The 20,688-nt window shown below is 39.5% G+C and overlaps 3 protein-coding genes across 7 annotated transcripts; 1 reads left to right on the top strand and 2 right to left on the bottom strand.

The window, feature by feature from the left end:
• Positions 1–38: 38 nt before the first annotated feature.
• On the bottom strand, positions 39–5,606 carry LOC116203965 (aarF domain-containing protein kinase 1). 2 transcript variants are annotated; one of them, XM_031535961.1, is made up of 16 exons: positions 5,239–5,606; positions 5,056–5,139; positions 4,326–4,466; positions 4,135–4,205; positions 3,887–3,980; positions 3,568–3,645; positions 3,216–3,282; positions 2,657–2,739; positions 2,529–2,579; positions 2,169–2,216; positions 1,635–1,755; positions 1,365–1,545; positions 756–893; positions 555–667; positions 352–429; positions 39–263 (listed from the first exon to the last, which is right to left on the bottom strand). In XM_031535961.1, the coding sequence occupies exons 1-16, from the start codon at positions 5,431–5,433 to the stop codon at positions 169–171; spliced, it is 1,638 nt and encodes a 545-aa protein (XP_031391821.1). In that variant the 5' UTR covers positions 5,434–5,606; the 3' UTR covers positions 39–168. The 2 variants fall into 2 exon arrangements, with proteins under 2 accessions (XP_031391821.1, XP_031391820.1); XM_031535960.1 differs by having other exon boundaries at positions 39–287.
• Positions 5,607–7,281: 1,675 nt separating this feature from the next.
• On the top strand, positions 7,282–14,498 carry LOC116205199 (glutamate decarboxylase 1). The gene is made up of 7 exons (XM_031537712.1): positions 7,282–7,455; positions 7,553–7,757; positions 12,472–12,672; positions 12,812–13,026; positions 13,144–13,397; positions 13,598–13,650; positions 13,778–14,498. Exons 1-7 carry the CDS (start codon positions 7,370–7,372, stop codon positions 14,249–14,251), a joined length of 1,488 nt encoding a protein of 495 aa, XP_031393572.1. The 5' UTR covers positions 7,282–7,369; the 3' UTR covers positions 14,252–14,498.
• Positions 14,499–15,400: 902 nt separating this feature from the next.
• Positions 15,401–19,287, bottom strand: LOC116205200 (pre-mRNA splicing factor SR-like 1). 4 transcript variants are annotated; one of them, XR_004156472.1, is made up of 6 exons: positions 19,061–19,287; positions 18,427–18,742; positions 17,988–18,068; positions 17,276–17,369; positions 16,998–17,069; positions 16,039–16,443 (listed from the first exon to the last, which is right to left on the bottom strand). XR_004156472.1 is itself a non-coding variant. In XM_031537713.1 (5 exons), exons 2-5 carry the CDS (start codon positions 18,712–18,714, stop codon positions 15,607–15,609), a joined length of 1,278 nt encoding a protein of 425 aa, XP_031393573.1. In that variant the 5' UTR covers positions 18,715–18,742; positions 19,061–19,276; the 3' UTR covers positions 15,401–15,606. The 4 variants fall into 4 exon arrangements, 1 of the variants encoding a protein (XP_031393573.1); XR_004156473.1 differs by having other exon boundaries at positions 17,276–17,336; positions 19,061–19,286; XR_004156471.1 differs by lacking the exon at positions 17,276–17,369 and adding an exon at positions 16,629–16,709 and having other exon boundaries at positions 16,302–16,443; positions 19,061–19,284.
• Between the last annotated feature and the right edge of the window lie 1,401 nt (positions 19,288–20,688).

Consider the following 20,688-nt stretch of genomic DNA (forward strand, 5'->3'; position numbering starts at 1 on the left):
TTCAGAATCATCTGTTGAATAAGTGCAAAGGGAAGAGATTTTCACCAAACAGCAGCCATTAACTTTTAACACGACATCGAAATCAAACCAAGAACTTCGTGGTTATACAGTTAACAATGGGTAGAGAATCCCTGGCTTTTGGTTGACATGAGCAAAAAAATGATCTAATTACAAGGAATGCTGAATGGATGCAAAAAAATATTTCAACCATAGTATAGATGATTGCCTGAGCCTTTTTATCCAAGAGAGCAGCTCGAGTACCTCTGCAGGTCGTAAGATCATTAAACCTGTCAGACATCATCTAAGTTCAATTATCTGATTGTTAAAGAGTGCAGGATAGAGTATTCTTACCAAGAACAAGCCTCAATCGAAAGTAAGCGATGCTCCTGTTGAGAGTGGAGAAAAGCACCGACACCCCAGTTTGAGATTCTGAGAGCACAGATAAGAAGTGTTATTCGGCATAACCGCACACGAGTTGAAAAGAAAAATCAAACCAGGGATTTGAGAAGTTCAAACAGTTTTTGCTGATCGTTGTCAATGTTGTCGAATTTTACCATGGTCTCTGTTGGGTCTTGTGGAGAGGCCATATAGAGCAAATTTTGCATAAGTTAGCAGCCTCACTCGTTGCGGAGCGCCCAACTTGCGATTGATAGACCTTAACAGTCCACTATAAACAGAAAAGCAAGTGAAGTCATGTCGCAATAACTTAAGATGGCGGCACTCAGAGGTACTACTCGCATGTTGTTTTTTCTTACTCTACTCGCAGAATCATGAGGAAGTCTGGTGACAGGGACTCCAGAAACGAAGAGATATCCTCCATCCTCAAAGTTTTGAGCTCTTTCTTCAATTCCTTTCTCTCTTTAACAGTCATTCCCTTCCCAAGAGCAGATTTACTGCCAAACGTGATGACTTAGTTTCCACCAGAAATGCCATCACTGGTGCAACCAGTTATGTTATGTATAATTCAACATATTCAGCCGAGGTAAAGCTTAAATGAAGTCAGTAACTTTTGTATAAAAGAAACCACAGCATAAGAATGACATAATACAAGACCAGGAAATCTGCTTAACATTATCAACCTTGTTTGGCTACTAGCATAGGAGATGCATAGTCTAACGGGCAATACCCAATTCGTACTAAACCATGATAAATTGATAAGAATTGTCATTGCACCTTCTATGAGCTTAACAATGTATTGGACTACAACTTTGGTTTCAAGTAACCAGCAATCCCCTTTTCTGGTTTATTTATTTGCTATATCTGTTGCATGTTCTAGGATCTCCCTGCATATATCAAATCTGATCCATGTGCGAATGTATGTTAACTGAGTAACAAGTATTTTCCTATGAAGAGAGAAGAATCACCTGTCAACGGTTCTTCCAGTAAAGATGACAGGAAAATATCGAGAATACTCGCCAACACCGAATTGTTCACCCAGCTGCTGTATTTTCTCCGAGTCCTGAAGAATCAAAGCTTTCCATAGCTGACAATAGTTCCGTCTGAACTCATCATCCAGTTGCTTATAGATCCCATGATCTAGAAGAACTGCTAATTTTGTCAATGACAAAAGGAATTGTTATTATCGATTAATGATGAGAAAACAAGCAGGGCACGCAAACCACACTTTGACTGACCTATCGTGAAGCCACCTCTATCTGTTGGAGAAACTAATATGTTACCGGGATGTGGATCTCCATGCACAAACCCATGAACAAGTATCATTTCAGCAAAGACTTCTACTAATGCTTTTGCAACCTACACAAAAAGCTAACCATGCATAGTGCAATCAAAAGAGAGAACTTCATGCACTTTCAAGTTTCACAAGAAAAGAATGCTAGTCTTTTTTTCTTGTCATTATCGTAGTAACATCTGAATGAAAATTACCTGTTTAATGCTAAAATAAGATGGATAAACTGAGATCAGTCAATGCACGAAATTGGAAGGTAAACATATACTGCCGGGCCTACTACTAAGTAAACAGTGTCATTCTCCAAAAGAAATACAATACAGATAAAACGATTTTCTGGTTGTCTCTCCTCAGCCACTTACATGGAAATATGAGACCGAACTTTTAACAGCAGCATACTGGGGTATAGACGTTTCTTAGCTATCATGTAGATGGAGCAAGTTAGGAAAAGAGAAGATAGAAGAAGAAAAGAAAAGACGACCTTTGTAGGATCAATTCCCATCTTCCTCAAAAAATCCACATCATCAACCTGGAAGCTAACAAATATATGATTAGGAGCAAACATAGCCAGAAGGCATGGATATCTAGGAGGACCATTTATACAGCCAAATATAAACTCATATAACTCACTTAAGACTAGCCAATCCTTGAAAAAGGGATTGCTTGTTCTATTAGAATAAATCCACACTCTCCAATTGCTAAAACAGAAGAACTAATCATAACTATAGGAGTAATATTCATGACGCATCAACTGATTTAAGATGGTTAACATTGAGTGTTCTTGTAGCATCCAGTGGATGGTAACTTTAATTTCTTTCATGAAAAGTAAATTTAGACATACCCTTTGTCCTTTGCAAAATTGCATTGTCAGAACTTGCTTTGTTGTCAGCTCCTGCAGAATTTATGGTAACCAGCATAATGAGATCCTGCATTCTGGCATTTGGTCAATGGTATCAATAGATTTCATACCCAGAATACTTTGGGGACTGTGATTACATCTTTGCTGATATTCTTAGCAGTTCTCTCTGAATTTCTGGCCTCCTGAATAAAATCTTAGGATCCAAGCAAAAGAAACACTATATTGTGATACTAATAATTCTCTTTAGCAGTAAAATTAGGTGTATGATGCTGAAGAGGCAACTGAGTGCTTTTGCATGCAAGTGTAGAACAAAGCAAGGCTAAATCAAACAGAAATAGATGGAATCAAGGGTATCCCCAAGAGACAACTTTCCATGAAGATAACAGAGATTTCCAAAACAGATGACTTAGTGATTTCATGAATTTGGGAATGATTTCGAGGGTGAAAATATATATTGAGAGCGTAGTAAACTTGCATTATAAAAGATAGTGCAACAAAATTGTGAGGATATTATGAGTGAATTCATTAAATGTTAAGGTCAACAACAAGAAAACATTTCAATATATTTCTCGATTCTCAACATTTGAGAGTCAGCAAACTTGAAGCACATACCAAGCAAAAATGAACAGGATCTTTTTAAGTTGACAATCACATGTACTGAGTGCTTACCAAGTTCCATGGAAACAGCTTTTGAAAATTCTAATACCAGTGAAACAAATCTGTACTCAGGAAAAAGCTGTCAAGGAAAAGAAAATAATTATAATGCGACCCAAAAAAAAAAAACTATTGGAAAGATGATGACATTAAAAGCTCAATCAATATTCATTGTTCTTTTTCTTTCTTTATTTTTTTCACGTGTGGATAGGCAATGGTGATGCCTCTATGAAACAAACTTCAACCACCAACTTGAGGATCCCATACACATTTTGTGGAATTGAAAGCCAGAAGCAAGACTTATGCCCGGATTCCTTACAATAGGATGTAAATATAACGAAAGATAACAGACAAATCAAATACTCACCCATGTAACACAGTGAGAGAGAACATGCATGGTCATCATATCTAGTTTCCTCTGGCGCTCTAATCCAGGATATTGCACCTATAGTTGACCCAGAAAAGCAATCAGCAAAGGATAAAAGATTTTCTTTGAAAAAAAAAAAAAGGAAATAAATATCACTGCTTTCTTTTCTTGTGTATAAAGCACTACTGACAAAACAGTTCATGCTAACATATTATTCAGAAGAATTATGTTAGGAAAGAAGACTGATGGAGGCAAAGTGAAGTTTTATTACGTGTCACTTCTATTTGGAAAGCTTAACTAAGCGAATTCCAATACCAACCTTAACTGCTACTTCTTGATGATCCTTCAACGTTGCACGGTGAACCTGGGCAATAGATGCAGCAGCTATTGGTTGTTCGCCGAATGAATGAAATCTGATATATATATATATAGCGGAGAAGCCATGGTTAGAAAAGAATGCTATCACATTTCAAGAACCGCTTCTTCAATGTATCAATCAAAATTCGCAGTTCATCAAATCCAAATTGGGAAATTGGCAGAAAAAGACAGTATGAGACACATTCTCACATTTCCGACAAGTCCTGTCCAAAATTGCTCACAAGGACTTCTCTTATTGCCACATAATCACAAGGAACTGCCTAAGACATAAGCAGCGAGACAACCAACCCCAGTTAAGTCGAAAAAAGCACATGCGTGAACAGATTGGAAAGTGAGATAGCATCAACAGGAAGATTCAATAGATAAAGGCCATGTGTAACCTTATCCTGCAGAGAGGAAAGAGTAGATACATATTCCTTGGGAGCTTGCCCCAGGGCAGCAACAAATTGACCGGCCTTTATGTAGAAGCCTTTATTGGCTTCACATAATCTTAAAAGTCTCCTTGCAGAACGCATGTGCACCTGAAAGCCGAAACAAAATCAGATATTCCCACAAATAAAATTCATAGATATCTTCTCCAACTTATTTTTTGGGGAAAGTGTTGTCCTCAAACAACTTTGTTCCCAGAAATATAATCCTGGCATACAACTTTCCTCCAGCTTTAATTTTTATTCCCATGATTTTTCATATTCTCCAAAACTGCAACCTATGATTAAGCAGCGAAATTATCCACAACATAATTCTCTAGCCTGCAATGTAACCCCGCATGTCAAGATCCAACATTGATTTATTCATCACAAACGTGTTCTAGAATTTTCAAATTCGAGTTGGCGAAGGTTTAAAGTTACACATTACAGCCTAGCAATGTCATCTGTTAAGCAGAGAATGTCAAATGGAAGACTAACAAGTAACAGCAGCGCAGCCTATACTAACAGACACTTTGAAGGAATATCAAGATTACACCAAGAAGTGATCCATCAGCAGCCTTTCTCAGACCAAAGTTATTCTTTTTCAATATCTCTAGCATTTGCTGAGGCATCAGCCGAAGTGGGCGTGCTTGAATAAGAGAGCAGAAGTGTTAAGAATAAATGTCGGAATAAGGGAGCAAACCTCGGACAGTTCGTGGCGGTACTCGTCAGAGCCCTTTGGCAGGCCATGCAGAGAGTACTTGTAGTCCACAAGGGTGACAGCAACCTGCGGCACGACGCTGCAAGTGACTCCCATGGGAAAACAGAGCAGTGACATTGAAAAGAGATACGAATATGAGGAAAAGCAGAGGAAGAAGAAGGGGACCGTAGAGATGGCGCGAGAGGAACGGACGACGGCGTCCACAACAGCCTCGACACTCCCACTGCCCGAGTGGGCGACCTTGAAATCCGAAGGAAGCTGAAGGGAATGAGGAGCATGGGCATGGAGGGTGAGAGCTCCGGTGGCGGTGAGAAGCACAAGTGCGGTCTTGGACCCGAAGAGCTTCCTCAAGGAGCTCATAATAATGGCGATCGAGGTTGATTTCGACACCTCCTCTCCCCCAGACCTTCTGCTGAGAGCGGGAAGAGTGTATTCTCGTTGGGTTTCAGAATCTTCCGAAGTTACGTGTGCTTGCTGTCTGCAGCTTCCATCGGAGCTGCTCTCTGCAACTGTTCACTGTCTCTGAAAGTGTCGGGGAGGACAGCAAGATGAAGGTCGGAAGGACATATGATATTCCTTCGATGGGGGCCCAAGCCCAACTTACTGAGGCCCAATAGCCCAACTTGTTGGAGCCCAAATCATATTCCTTCAAGCCAACTTGCTCAGACCCAATATGCCCAATTTAGTGGGCCTTGTCATCCAAATTGAAAATACACGAGTGTTTATGGAGAAAATTGTTTGATATACTCGTTTATCATGTACTTCTTATCTTATACTATTATTTAAGTAAGAGACCGATTTTGTAACTACCGCATTATTATGCGCGGGGAGAGGAGATCATTGCCCCGTACTGTAGGTCATGTTAACAGCAGAACTATTTAAGGTGCTTTAATGAAATATTCAGTTACCAAAACAATAAAAATAAAAACCCATATTATTTATAGGATGTGGTTGAAAGATCAAAAATACTATTTATTTTATTATTTAAGTGAGAGACCAATAGTATAACTACTAAATTATTCATAGATTATGGTGGAAAGTCTAAAATACCATTTACTCTTATTTTAAATCTGATATAATTTAAAATAAAATAGAGAAGTTGAAAGATAATATCATCTATTTAATGTTATTTTCGTCTTTCTCGTGTATCAATCTCTCATTACCTCTTAATCCAACATTAAAATTATTTTTGTTTTCTTTCCAAATTCTATTTCTATTTCTTACTTTTTATTTTTCTTACCATCATTTTTTTTCCTATTCCTGGTGGGAAAAATCATTATAACGCATAGATTTGGCCGTGTTATGTACGCATAAATTGCTTCTAATATGTATTAGGTATGCCGTGACTGATGTGGACCCAACTACATAATTCTCGTCCAATGGGCATGAAAAAGTTCAGATGGCCACTTCAAAAGACATACAATCATTCACTATATTGTTAATTAAAGCCTAAAGGATTATTATCATTAAGACTATAAAAATTCCTTTCTTTCCTTCGCTAAGTAGTTTATTCTAAAAACGAATATGAATCTCCTTTCCTATGCTTTGGCCATTAGTTTATTCAACATGATATTTGGTTTAAATCCACGACATTCTAGTGGTTCCGCGTCCAAAATGTTATTGTATTTGTTTTCCTTAGTTGGAGGGGAGTTGGGGAACGTCCCGAACGTGGCTCATTATATGACTTGGTAATAACAAGAAATAACTCATCCATATAGTCGGCAAGTTTAATTGCGACAAAATTTCACGCATTACATTTTGTATACAAATAAGTTTAGACTATCACGATTCATGTGGTACTCAACCTATAGGTGTCGCAGAGTGCTCAAAACGTCCGGTGGCTGCCGATGTCGAACCGACGGAATGAAGCGGAGTAGGTGACTTGACTGTCCAGCCACCAAATCCTTTTACCGTAACGTTACTATTCCAATTGAAGTATTTCGGATAAGATACCATCTTGACATTACCACATCACATTCCTAATAGACACTTCATGTATTTTCTCGAAAGTCAGGGTAGAATCTGATTCCAAATTACATGATTTATTTATGTATTCATTTTTTTTTGCCAATATTTATTTATTTATTTCTCCATTTATTGTCCTTTTCCTTTTTTTTTTGGTTGTAGACAGTGGAGAAAAAAAAAATTGTCTTTAATTAATTTCCCTAGGCGGCTATAGTTCATTTATTTAAAGGCCCCCAATCTCCCTCTCTTCCCCTCAGTCTTCATAGCACATAGAAAGGAAGACACAGAGAGTGAGACAGAGAGTCATTTGATTCAAGCGAGAGGGGAAAAAATGGTTATTTCGAGGGCATCATCGGAGTCCGATGCCTCCATTCACTCGACCTTCGCTTCGCGATATGTTCGCACCTCTCTTCCCCGGTACGTTCATCGATTGCTGTCCAACTATCTGTCATGGTTTGCCTATACGACCGCGTGTGGCCATCGATCTAAGCTCAATCAATTGGGAGTGATGCAGGTTCAAGATGCCAGAGTCCTCGATCCCAAAGGAGGCTGCGTTCCAGATCATCAACGACGAGCTGATGCTGGATGGTAACCCGAGGCTGAACCTGGCCTCGTTCGTGACTACGTGGATGGAGCCCGAGTGCGATAAGCTCATCATGGCATCCATCAACAAGAACTACGTCGACATGGATGAGTATCCCGTCACCACCGAGCTCCAGGTCAGTCCGTAACTAATGCAGTTTCGTGTTAAAAGCAAGGTTAGATCTAGCGGAGATAATCACGGGATATCGATATTGGAGCGAATCAAGGGATATTGTGTATTTGAATCGATAAGATCGTTTTTTAGACGGAATCCGGCCCCTCCTGACCGATTAACCTCTCGAGATTTTCTTAGGAATCGAAAGCAAGATGCCCAAATGCAATTCCAATCTCTTAGCACCTAAGAATGATTGGCATTATGAAATATGCAGATCTAATTAGGATCCTTCTGCCAGAAGACAAAACAAAGAACTCTGTGTCGTTTTAACAATCGACATAGGCAAAGAAATTTCTAGGGCGATGGATTGATATTCCGAAAGCAACTAACTGCCATAAATAGTGAAACCTCATCTCGTATGAATGTGTATATATATTTATCTATTATTTTAATAATAACATATCAATATATCGATAGATCTTTTTTTGGTACTTGGTGAAATTTTTAGTACGGGTATATTTAGATGCGTATAGATGGAGAGAGATTTGAAGGCCACAGGAGATCTCCGTAGACCGACTCTCGATGTGCAATGTTATTAACTCGTAAATCAAATGAAAACTTGCACCAAAAAAGAAAAAAAAAAAAGGAATCAAATGAAAATGTTAATTAGACAAATGGTTCGGTTGAGAAGAGTCCATGAAAATACAGGGCCCGATACAATGTTTAGTGTTTTCGACTGAAAAATTATATTAGTCGAGCGTATCCGAGAGGACCAAGCCCTTAGTTGTATGATTAAGACTTGATTTGGAGTGCTGTTGCTAAAATAAAATTGTTAAAAAATAAATGTTGATTTCAGAATAAGTTAAAGTATTTCGAGGAAATTAATTTAAAATTGTTGAAAAAAAAAGAAAAAGAAAATTATTAATACTTGAAATAGAATAAGCAGCAGCAAATTTCATAAAAATCTATTAACCTGCTTTAGGAAATTCCATTTGCAATCGTAATTTTGACCCAAACTATGGTTTCAAAAATTCTCACCAAATACTAAATCTGCTTAAAATTATTTGAAAAAGTGATTATAAAATAACCCATCGCATTCCCAAACGAACTCTAAATCCACTAGGATGCCGAGAGTTGGGTGTCACCTCGAGGGGCATACTATGATACAAATATCCTAATGATGTCTGTGGACCATGGAATGCAAGTTGTCTCTTGACCTTTGAGTTACTGAAAATTAGATTTATCGAAACCCGGAACCCTTCAAAGCAAAATAGTGGCAGCCAATACATCTTGTCTAATTTTAAATTGCTGATAGGGACCTAATGTATAGAATATTTTGAATCGGACCGACGAACGCTATCTGAAGTAGCCAGTGACAATCCGAGAAGTGGCCCAATATTACAAGGACCGTCGCTACATGGCTATTATGAAAATATTGCCGTCCCTTTCCCGGACCGTCCCTTTAGATCGTAAAATTAGCACTAATCCGTTTGGTTTGGGGTATGAAAATGGAAATGGAAATGGAGTGAAGTGGAGGGATGGGATTGGAACCGTAGTGACATATTTTTCATTTTTGTTTGGTTTAATAAGGCATGAGAATTCAATTCCATTTGCTTCGGTTTGATTCATTGTCTAGAGAATCGGAATCAAATTTCAATATATGATAATTATTTGTAAAATTTCAAGTGAAAATTAACAAATATCCATGCGGCTCAATAATTATCCATATAACATATATAAAGATTAAAGAAATTCTTAAAATGTATCAAATTTATTCGATAACATGATATTAGGAAAAAAAATAGAAGAAAAGTTCAATCGAACTTCATAGAAAGCACTACAATATTCGTAATTATTTAAAATATATAAACAAATTAAATAAAGTGTGATATGTTGTGGACGATGTTTGCTAATTAGAAAAATCTTTCCATTCGTTAATCTATCTTAAGATTTCGTATCATTATTAAATTATTTTTTATGAGTAAAATTTTATTAAAGAAGCAGATAAAATTAATTTTGATTCCCTTTCCTCATTCCCTAAAGGGTTGGAGGGAATGGATGAGTCTCCCTTATGGCGGAATTAATTCCTCTGCAAAGGAAATCATTTTCCGTTTTCTCACAAAATCAAAACTCAATTCAACTCAATTTAAAAATAAACACACTATTAGAATGTCCTTTCAATTTACGCGATCCAAACGGGCACTGTTGATTTGGTAATTCAAACGGATGAGAAATCACCATGATGATGCATATGGTAACTTTTCTTGAGAGCATTCTGGACTTGCCGACATTTGGGGACCCATGACTTGCCCAACTTGGTGCACCCCAGGGAACGCAAACGTCAATAATTAGCAATCAAGTACATAAAAGATAAGGCCTTATAGCTTTACTTTTGCCTTTTTCCATTTTGCTTTGCCACTCGCCTCATCCCCTCCCGAGTCCGATTAGGGAAAAAAGACCCGTCATCCCAATAAAAAGTAAATAAAAAGAAATGAAAATTGAGGTAATTGAGAATAAAACACGTAATATAGTATTTGGTAACGAAATTAAATTTGATTTGATTTAATTTAATTTAATTTAATTTGAGGAGATAAAGATAAAAATAGTTAGAAAAAGTATGTGAGATAATTTTAAAAAGAAAATAAAAAAATAATAATTATGTTGTTAAATTGATGAAAAGTGTTAAATAGTTGAGAGAATTTATGACTAAAAAATGTAATAATAGATAATAAAAAGTATGAAAGAATTTGAAGAAAAAAATAAAAATATAATGATGGTGTTATTGAATTAAAGAAAAAATTAAGTTAAGTTAATTTTCAAACCTAAGTCAAGAATCACTTGATAATTACATTTTTTATTATGTATCAAGTGCCCCGGTAATAATTTTTCTTGTATAACAATAATAATTATATATATATATATATTTAATAGGATCTTGTTATATATTATAGAATGGTACGTAGATCTCGTTGGTAGAAAAAAGTCCTATTGTCTAATAAATTACAGTAATATGATATATTTACGATGATGTGCGATACGGCACTTCCTAGTTATATTAATGTCCGAAAACCCTGTAGAAATTCCATGGGAGGGCAGTGCCGGTCCTCCTCCAGCATCCTTGATAAATTTGACTAGATGTGTGGTGAGAAATGGAAGCATATATATATATATATATATATGCTGTCGATCTTTTTTTTATATTTAATTTAATGACTTTAGAGTTAAAAGATATTTGTGCCGAATGCCTTGGACTATTAGGTTAAGCTATTGCTTCCCGCAAACGCCGGGCAATTACCACAAAAGTAGATGTCAAGTCTGATTTGATATCATCCAGTATGATTCCCTGTAAGCGTAGCTCTCAACGGTTCTCGGCTCTATATGATTAAAGACCGTGTCCCACAAGATTGCGTCTATTATGATCAGGACGTGCATACTCGTCCTCGGATCTCATGAGGCTCTGTCTTGCTAGGACGGCGTATGCTCGAACATGGATGTCGTAACTTTTACGATCGTGCCTCGATTTGGACGCCGATCCTTGGCATCTAGGACGGGAATATTTTTTATTGCCCTCGCGTGCACGTTTTGGAGATGGCCAATGATCGGACTGATATTATCTCAAATAAAAATGTCTCTGGGATGCTTTTGGTATCTCCAAAGCCATGTGGTGGAAACAGTCCACAATGAATTGAAGTCATAAAAAATTGCAGAGCTGAAAGGGAAAGGCAACATGGGCCAACATTATGCATCAATCTAATCGGAGATAATGTTTTGGTGGTCCATATATACCCACACACACACACACACACACATATATATATATAACTCATGGTCATGGGGCATGCAGTATTATTGTATATAAATAATTAGGAATTCCCATCCAATATTTACATATGTATAAATAATACAAGTACATATGTATGGATATCTGCATTCAGCAAAAGACAATATATATTCACGTGGCTTGTATCTGCCTTACAAAGTCAAAACGCGTGAGCGGGGACCCTCAACGTTCAAGATGAGATATTATATTGTCGAATCCAAGGTCCCAAAAATTATGCAGTGATTTCTCTAGTCGACATATGTAACGCATTTACTTCGAATAAAGAAGGTCCTTTTTTTATTATAATTTTTCATATGTCACATCACATCTAGTCTATCTGAAGTAGTTTTAAAAATTTTAATTAGTGTCAGTTAATTAATCAGAAAATTGGATAAATATAATTTCTTTACAATTAATTAAGTTTTATAATAGTCAATGCCATTTATATGTGGTTCTCGGAAAACACAGGACTTGGAATTTCATCCCTTCACTGAAATTCAAAAGTAAGGGGCTAAAATCAATCATTTCAAACTAGATGGATGAAAATGAAACAACTCCAAAGTTAAGGGATCATAGCCAGAATTTCAAGATAAAGCTACGGTAATCCAGATACTATGAATATATATTCTTATGGTATAGTGGTATAAAGTGTCAATTTAGAATCTAAAAATTATAGATCTAATTCTCATTGGTGAGACTTTACGTGAACTTTTATTTTGATTTATTTGATCATATCCTTATGACCAAAAAAAATAAAGAGATCGTAATATGAAACTCTAATTCAACCATACATCAAAGGTGAGTTCAAGTCATATGACGTTGGACCTTGGCGGGACGAGTTTTAACTTGATTTGATTAATTATATACTAGATGGTGATTCATGTTCTGAATTATGCAACTTTTTGCGCTCGTCCAGAACCGATGTGTGAACATGATAGCGCATCTCTTCAATGCGCCACTCGGAGATTCAGAGGTGGCAGTTGGAGTTGGGACCGTGGGATCATCGGAGGCGATAATGCTGGCTGGACTTGCCTTCAAGCGGAAATGGCAGAACAAGATGAAAGCTCAGGGAAAACCCTATGACAAGCCGAACATAGTCACTGGTGCTAATGTTCAGGTGATCCTCGCACATTGAGATATCGAATGATAGCTGACTACTGTGTTGCGTATTTCACTTCCATCTCCAGCAAACCTAGCTAGGTCCTATTGATTTCGTCATCGAGTCTTTGAATAATCCGGTTCGTGTGTGTATGAAGGTGTGCTGGGAGAAATTTGCGAGGTACTTCGAGGTGGAGCTGAAGGAGGTGAAGCTGAGGGAAGGTTACTATGTGATGGACCCTGTTAAGGCAGTAGAGATGGTCGATGAGAACACCATCTGCGTCGCAGCTATTCTAGGGTCGACCCTCAATGGAGAATTCGAGGATGTGAAGCTCCTGAACGATCTCTTGACAGCCAAAAACAAGGAAACTGGGTAAGCATATTCTCGAATACTGGCACCTCCGATTCTACTGCCGCCATAAGCTCGCAGATAATACATTCCGTGATTTGGAAAACTTTCTTATGATTCATACGGCACTTTTGTTCGCAGATGGGATACACCGATACACGTGGATGCAGCGAGTGGTGGGTTCATAGCACCATTTTTGTACCCGGAGCTCGAGTGGGATTTCAGGCTACCGTTGGTGAAGAGCATCAATGTGAGCGGTCACAAGTACGGGCTGGTGTATGCGGGAATCGGGTGGGTGATATGGAGGAGCAAGGAGGACTTGCCGGAGGAGCTCATCTTCCACATCAACTATCTCGGTTCTGATCAACCTACATTCACCCTTAACTTCTCCAAAGGTAATTACTAATTTGATAACTTTAACTATACGTACACATATCGACTCATCGATTGAGCTCTGAGATGTCGATGGCTCCACTACGTTCACATTGTGGCAAATTCACATCCAATTAATTCAGCAGTATGGTGAACACTAATGCCAATATTTGCATTAGAAAGGCTCTAATTGATTTCGGTTCTTATAATTTGGATATTGCAGGTTCTAGTCAAGTCATCGCGCAGTATTATCAGCTCATTCGACTGGGTTACGAGGTAAGCAGGCGACCGGGTTTTAAACTTAATCGGTGAGGTGAAGTGTTATCATGTGGATATTCGATCCCACAGGATTGGAGAACAATTTAACTTAGACAACAAACTGACATGTTTGGTTGAACTGCAGGGATACAGGAATGTGATGGAGAACTGCAGAGAGAACGCGATGGTGCTGAAGGAAGGGCTCGAGAAGTCGGGCCGGTTCAACATCATATCCAAGGACAACGGTGTCCCGCTGGTCGCCTTCTCCTTCAAGGACAACAGCCGCCACGACGAGTTTGAGGTGTCGGACATGCTTCGGCGGTTCGGATGGATAGTTCCAGCCTACACCATGCCACCGGATGCCCAGCACGTGACGGTCTTGCGGGTGGTGATTAGGGAGGACTTCTCCCGCACATTGGCAGAGCGCCTGGTCATCGACATCCTCAAGGTCCTCAGTGAGCTCGACATGATCCCGGGGAAGATACCAGCCGCCAAGGTGGAAGAGAAGGAAAAGGCCGCGAAGAACGGGAAGAAGAGCGAGCTCGAGCTCGAGAGGGAGATCACCACGGTCTGGAGGAAGTTCGTGCTGGACAGGAAGAAGACGAACGGTGTCTGTTAGAAGAAGGCGGCATTGCTTGTGGGCCAAGGTTTTGGTTGAGGTTGTTATTGGGCCCTGTTTGATCTTATGGCTTGTCCCGTGTTATAATTAAAACCTTAATTTATTCGAAGGTTTGCTCCTATGCATCTACCTATTTTCTGAGACATATTAATCTATATATATCAGAATTAAGAGGCATGTAATGTACTATGATGTTTGATCGTTAATAATATAATAAAAGAGTGCAGCTGAGCTGGTTTCGAAAAAATAAAAAATAAAAGAAATTCAATAATACAAATAACCAGGAAAAAATATATATCTCTACTGTCTGCAAGTTGTCAAAAAATTAATTATTCACTGAGTTAGATGAAGGCAGAAGAACAGAGCGCAGTTCTCGATTGTTGTCCGACTATGAGAAGAGGAGGCCAACTAATCGAGCAAAGCTTAACCGGAAAATATGGTAATAACACGTAAATGTTACAGGGATACGGGACGGTGATGGTGAAGGATTACAGAACTCAGGACCCTTTTGAGATCCATCTCAAGGATGACACGATCCCAATGGTGGGAACTTCGTCGAGAGATAGGAGCAGGCAAGACGAGTTCAAGGTTGTCGGACCAGTTGAGGAAGTCTTGGGTGGATATTGTCGGCCTACCTGCTGCCTGCAGGCAGAGGTTCAGCACGTGACTGTACCGGTGGTCAGAGAGGACTTCTCCCGTACGTTCACTGAGCGACTTCAAGGTAATATTCTCAGAAGCCAGCATGAACCCGGCAGGAGACTGCCGCTATGCCGCACGTGATGTTGTGGTCTGGACGGACTGTGTCATGAGACTACAAGCGAAGTGACAAGAGTTTAGTAGAGTGTGAGAAGCTTACGAGGGAGACGAGAACAAATACTTATCAGCTACTGTTGCTCATTCAAGGACTTGTTCTGCTAATTAATGATCCACGCTTTCGTTCTTGAAATTGCATTTCAGACTGGAAAGAATTTCCAAGTGACTCTGGACAGCAGAACCAGTGGTTATCCAGAGATCCGGCCGATGGATTCTTCGAGACCAACCAAGGAGATGCAAAGACCATTTCCCGTTCGTTTTCTTGAGTTGGCTCAATCAAGATCATTTCGATGTAATAAAGAACCACAAGAATACAAAGACAAAGGTAAAAAGTCATTGCTTGCAGTACGTAGAATTCTCACGTTGATTGATAAAAAGTTGATAATGGAGTTCAACTAAAAGGAAATCAGGAACCTGATCGCACTACTAAGCAGGCATTACATGTGCGCGTACAGATACATCATTGTCTAACAAATCAATAATCTCTCCCACACGGAGATTTTCCTACTTGGTTGGAAGATCCTAAAGGCAGGTTCAGGGCCTCACTTCCAAGACGAACCGCCAAGCCTGATCACCTCCTCGGCGCCGCTGTCCCTCCTAGGGATCCTCTCCATGGTGGCGTCACCCTTTTTATCCCCCAAGTCACCATACAAATCCTTCAGCTTAGCCAAGTTGCTTGAGACCGAGGTCTTCTCCTTTCCGTTGTCTCTTGGCATAGGACTGGAATCACGATCAGTTCGTGGGCCACCAGCTTGCAGGCTCCGACTCCTGCTCCTACTCCTGCTCCGACTGCGACTTCTACGAGAATCCCTTCTCGTGTCTCTCTCTGAATACCTGGACCGGCGGTCATAGTCGTGCCTATCTCGGTCCCTGTCCCGGTCTCGGTCCCGGCCTCTGTCCCTGGCTCTTTCCCTATCACGATCACGATCTCGGTCCCGCTCCCTATCCCTCTCCCTCTCCCTTTCACGATCACGATCACGTTCCCTATACCTGTCCCGACTGCGAGCCCTCTCACGTTCTCTATCTGAGTCCCTCTCCCTATCAGAATAATCACGTTCATCACGGCTGAGACTGCGGCGGCTAGGAGATCTTCGGGATTCTTCACCGCCGCCGCTTTTCTCATAAGATGGTGGTGGTGCAGTGCGACGAACGGGAGAGGAGTCTCTTGTCGAAGCTCGGTGAGGAGCACGCTGACCAAATGAAACGGAGAGAGATGCCTTCACAGAAGGGGGTCGACGAGCAGTCTCATCTGATGAGTGGCGGTTGGAGTCTCCAGTAACACCAGAGTGCTTTGCGGGGAGCTTCATCTTTTCCAGGTTAGCCACGATTTGCCTCAAGACAGGGACAGGAATACGGGGGAAGAGTGTGTCAAAGTAGTACTGCAGAAGCATAGACAAGAGAAATGCAAATGAAATGTTAATTGAGTCTAGTAAGATCATTTGGTACAAGAGAGAAGGAAAAGGAGGGAGAGGTGAAATAACTATAACCACTATTATTAAATGCTTTGCATCCTGTATGATGATATTGGTTTAAGAGGAATAAGAATGTAATTGAAGGGAATCACCATATAAAACTTGCCAGTTTATAACACTTCCATTCTGCTTCCTCTCCATACTCTCATACAAAATGCGAGGAGAGATCATTACTATACATTACATTGCTCCATCAGCCATATATATGAAATATAAAGATGGTAAAGGAATAATCACACGAGAATGAAAATCTGCAAACGGACAATTATACAGCACCCTTATGGAGAAGAACTATGGGAAATTATCCGAGATCTCTGAAAATTTAGCAGTTGAACCAACATGACAGCAATAGCAGCCTATGCAAAATCCTCTAGCTGATTGCCCAACCAAATGATGTACCTTGAAAGCATAATTGCTTTTCTCCAAAATAACAGATGATGATTAAGTTCAGGGCAGCTTACCTGTCCAAGAAGCAAATCACGCACGTACACCCCCATTGTAGTCATTCGTCCATTAGATCCTGGCGAGAATTCCTACAACACATTCCATGATCAAGGACACACAAATGAGGCAATTCTGTTAAGGTTAGGAGTAAATAGCATCACAAAGACTAAAGACTGGAACGAATATCTTAGCCCATTACTAAATGGAGCCATTTCAATATACCAATTGTATAGCTAGACTGTCAGAGAGATACAAGAGTTAAGTAAGCACACAGTACAGATTTTTGAATCTATACCACAAAGGAGATATCCTGGTAACAGAAAACGTCCAGGTCTCTAACTCAATTCTTCAACCATCTGGATTAAACAATAACGAGAGAGCACATAATGCTGCAGCTCCCATGAAAACCATTAGAGAGACAGCTGTAAATAAAAAGATTAAAAAGAAGAGAAGAAAGTAATATGATTGTGCAAATATCAGATCCTTGACAGATTTGGACAGATCTAACCATCAAAGAGAAGCCAGCCAGATATTGTGGTTAAACAAGTGAGGTGTGAATATATCTATGACACAAAGGTGCCACCACTATATGCCTTTGGCACTTCTCTTTCATTTATTTCCATTCTCAAATACTCTTAATTCCTATCTTTTAATGGGTAAATCAGAACAAAAATCATAGCATAATAATTACAGGCCTAGAATGCACAAGGCATTTTGGAATAGACCCATGGGAGCTAAAGTTTGGACCATTTAGGGAAATTCCAAACTAAACAGACTAAACACTCCAAGAACTACCAAATTCATTGCTGGAGACTACAATTCACATTAGTATAAGCTCTAATTTCTTAACTGTTGAGAGCAGATAAAAGAAAATTTAACTTACTTTCAGCATCATAGAATGTTATTTGTATTCAGGAGAACTGACTCCAAGCAAAATATGCTGGGGACGTTGCCTCGAAGTTTATTAAAATAACAAAGAAGAGTTATACAGTAAAAAGTTGGCATACCTCATCATCTTTGATGTATGGTTCATACCAACCCCACAGAGTCTTTGGATCTGCAGCATATCTCAAGTAGAGGAATCCAATCTGCAAAATTTCAAAACACTCAGACTAGCATGAAAGTTATAAGCCAAAAGGAAGATTGTAAACACAACACCAGTCGTCTGCATCTTAAAAATAAAGGAGCCTATAAGAGCTTCACAAGAAAACAGGGGATATTATACTGTTTCCACAATGAGAATAGTAAATTGTATCAATCAAAAGCAGCGCTTTTAGAAGTTGATCTTTCTTCCACTTATCTGAGTTTGTAGAGAGAATAAAACGAAAAGGCACCTGGGTGTATCGACCAAAAGCTTCCGCAAAGTGCTATTAACGATCGAGTAAAACATAAAACATAAAACGTCACGTACGAAGGAGACGAAACGGGGCGTAATGTTATACTCACTGCTCTTATATAAGGAGAATCTGGGTGCTTTAGAAGACCATGCATTTGCTTGACAGTCAGTTTCATAGTAAAGAACTTGTAGAGAAGACAGAACGCTGTTGAAGGACCACGGCAGTTCCCCGTCATCCATGGCTCTACGTGGTCAACTTGATTGTAGATTTCATCGATCACCTCATGGTAAGTCTTTAAGCGGTAGAGCTCCTTGAAGTAATCGGAGGAGAGGATGTTCATGCACAGGACCTTCTCCAACAAAGAATCTATCGGCTTGCCGCAAGTTTGTATCTCCATGATGGGCCTTCAGAAAGTCATATACTATCTGCAGCAGTGAAACAAACAGTCAATAACATGGCTACAAGGAGCGCAAAGCAGACAAAGGGCAAAAATTTCAAATTGGGAAAAATAATGGTGTTAGTAAGCTAGCGAGGAAACAATTCTCGTACAAATCATACACAAGAAATACATAAAGCACATGTCTTCGTGCAACAGCAATAGCAGCTGCAACCCAACTAAACTGGAACTCTAACGAAGCACTTTCCGCCTTCTTGGACCATCAGGAAACGATTGCAAATCAACCCAGTTGCCGGTTACGACGGAAAGGTCGACAAATGATAAAACCCTAGAACGAAAATATAACCTTTTGGCACTTCCGCTGGGCCAAACAGAGGGGGCACGGAGCCAGAAGGAGCTGCAGCTACAGATCGAGGTCGCGGAGAACGAGATGGGGGGAGGGAGAGAGAGAGAGAGGAAGCGCGCGGGAGCAAGGTTGGCTCGTGGATCAAGCATCCGCCAAACAATGAGGAGCAGCAGGCATGGACGAGAGGAAAGCTTCAGGTTCGGGAGATTACACAGCAGAGAGACGGACGAAAGCCGCCGAAAAAGTGGACTGGGCCTTGCAGATGTTGAAGATGGATCGAGTCAGGCCCATTGCGTTTCCCCTTTTCCCTTTTACGGGGCTATCTATAAATATTCATATATTTCAACTTACTTTTCTTTTCTTATAAATTTTTTTTTAGTAAACTATCAATTTAATCATTGAAAGATTAGTTTGCCATCACTTTCATCCCTCAGGATTTTTACCACCAAAATGGTACTCGAATCTTCATTCCATCAGTCAATTTATCCACCATCAAAAGTACTATCACAAATTGCTTATATGGTACTAACACGTTAAATTAAACTATATAAAATTTTAAAAAATAATAAAAAAATGTCTGTTTTTTAAAGGGAAATGGGATGAGGAGATAAAGCTACTACCATATCCTCCGTATCATCTTTCTCCGCCATTAACTGTGCTCCAAATCCCAAACCCCCTACCAAGTCCTACTCATAAAAACTCAGAGCTTTCTTTCTTTCTTGTCTGCCATGACCATGACTTCATATTCACCCACGAGCTTGAGAGGATCCCCTTCCTTACACATTCCTCGCTTAGCAGTGGCTGCTCTTTGTTAGTTCCATGGCTTTTCTTGACCCATTCAACCCTCTTGATCTGAGATTCAGTTGAAAACTTCTACCTTTGCCATCAAAACATAATCTTTTTGTGCTCCTGAACAAATCCCCCAATGGCTTGGCATCACCCTCCCCTCTATTACCTCAACATTCTGGGTTTTGGAGAAGTTCCAAATGTAGGGGTGCTGAGGAGATCGACCTAAGACAAAACAATCTCGGACAAACAACTCGTCTTGTGTCGTGATTGCGACAATATAGGGCTGAAGGGCGGTGGATGAGGTCCTGGCTTCGATTGATGGTTCTATAGGAGTCGAGCCCTAAGCTAGCCCATAGAGAATTTCCAGTTTCTCAAGCAAATTGTGACTAATGGGAGGTCTTGGAGGCGGTTGTCGCTCGGGGAGGTCACCGCGCTTTATCTTTTTCTTTTCAAAAAATATTTTTTAAAATTTTATAGAATTTAATTTAACAGCGTCGGCGTCACATAAGCAATTTGTGACGATTCTTTTGACATGGACTAAATTAACTGACGAATGAAGATTCGAGGAGCATTTTGATAGCAAAAACCTTTGAAGGACGAAAGTGATAGTAAACGAATCTTTCAAGGACAAAATCGATAGTTTACTCGAAAATTTTCGATGATCCTACGCACAAAGTGTTCTCGACTTATTGATTGAGATTCTCATTAACAAACTAATCTGGGCACTAGTTGTTGTGTATAGTTTTCAAACCCTTACACTATACGCTAAGTTTGCCATTTATATGTCCCTGCAGATTTTTCATCAATTCATATATTTTAATTAAGTTGAGAATTCACTG

Source organism: Punica granatum, chromosome 4, assembly GCF_007655135.1.
Source record: "Punica granatum isolate Tunisia-2019 chromosome 4, ASM765513v2, whole genome shotgun sequence".
NCBI lineage: Eukaryota > Viridiplantae > Streptophyta > Magnoliopsida > Myrtales > Lythraceae > Punica > Punica granatum.

Coding starts and splice junctions, on each gene's coding strand:
- LOC116203965 (XM_031535960.1), bottom strand. CDS start 5,433: ATGAGCTCCTTGAGGAAGCTCTTCGGGTCCAAGACCGCACTTGTGCTT. Junction 668..755: donor CTCATGATTCTGCGAGTAGA/GTAAGAAAAAAC, acceptor TTCTGTTTATAG/TGGACTGTTAAGGTCTATCA. Junction 288..351: donor TCGATTGAGGCTTGTTCTTG/GTAAGAATACTC, acceptor GATGTCTGACAG/GTTTAATGATCTTACGACCT.
- LOC116205199 (XM_031537712.1), top strand. CDS start 7,370: ATGGTTATTTCGAGGGCATCATCGGAGTCCGATGCCTCCATTCACTCG. Junction 7,456..7,552: donor GTTCGCACCTCTCTTCCCCG/GTACGTTCATCG, acceptor GGAGTGATGCAG/GTTCAAGATGCCAGAGTCCT. Junction 12,673..12,811: donor TCACTGGTGCTAATGTTCAG/GTGATCCTCGCA, acceptor GTGTGTATGAAG/GTGTGCTGGGAGAAATTTGC.
- LOC116205200 (XM_031537713.1), bottom strand. CDS start 18,714: ATGGAGATACAAACTTGCGGCAAGCCGATAGATTCTTTGTTGGAGAAG. Junction 18,069..18,426: donor ATTCTCCTTATATAAGAGCA/GTGAGTATAACA, acceptor GAAATTTTGCAG/ATTGGATTCCTCTACTTGAG. Junction 17,070..17,987: donor CATACATCAAAGATGATGAG/GTATGCCAACTT, acceptor AATGTGTTGTAG/GAATTCTCGCCAGGATCTAA.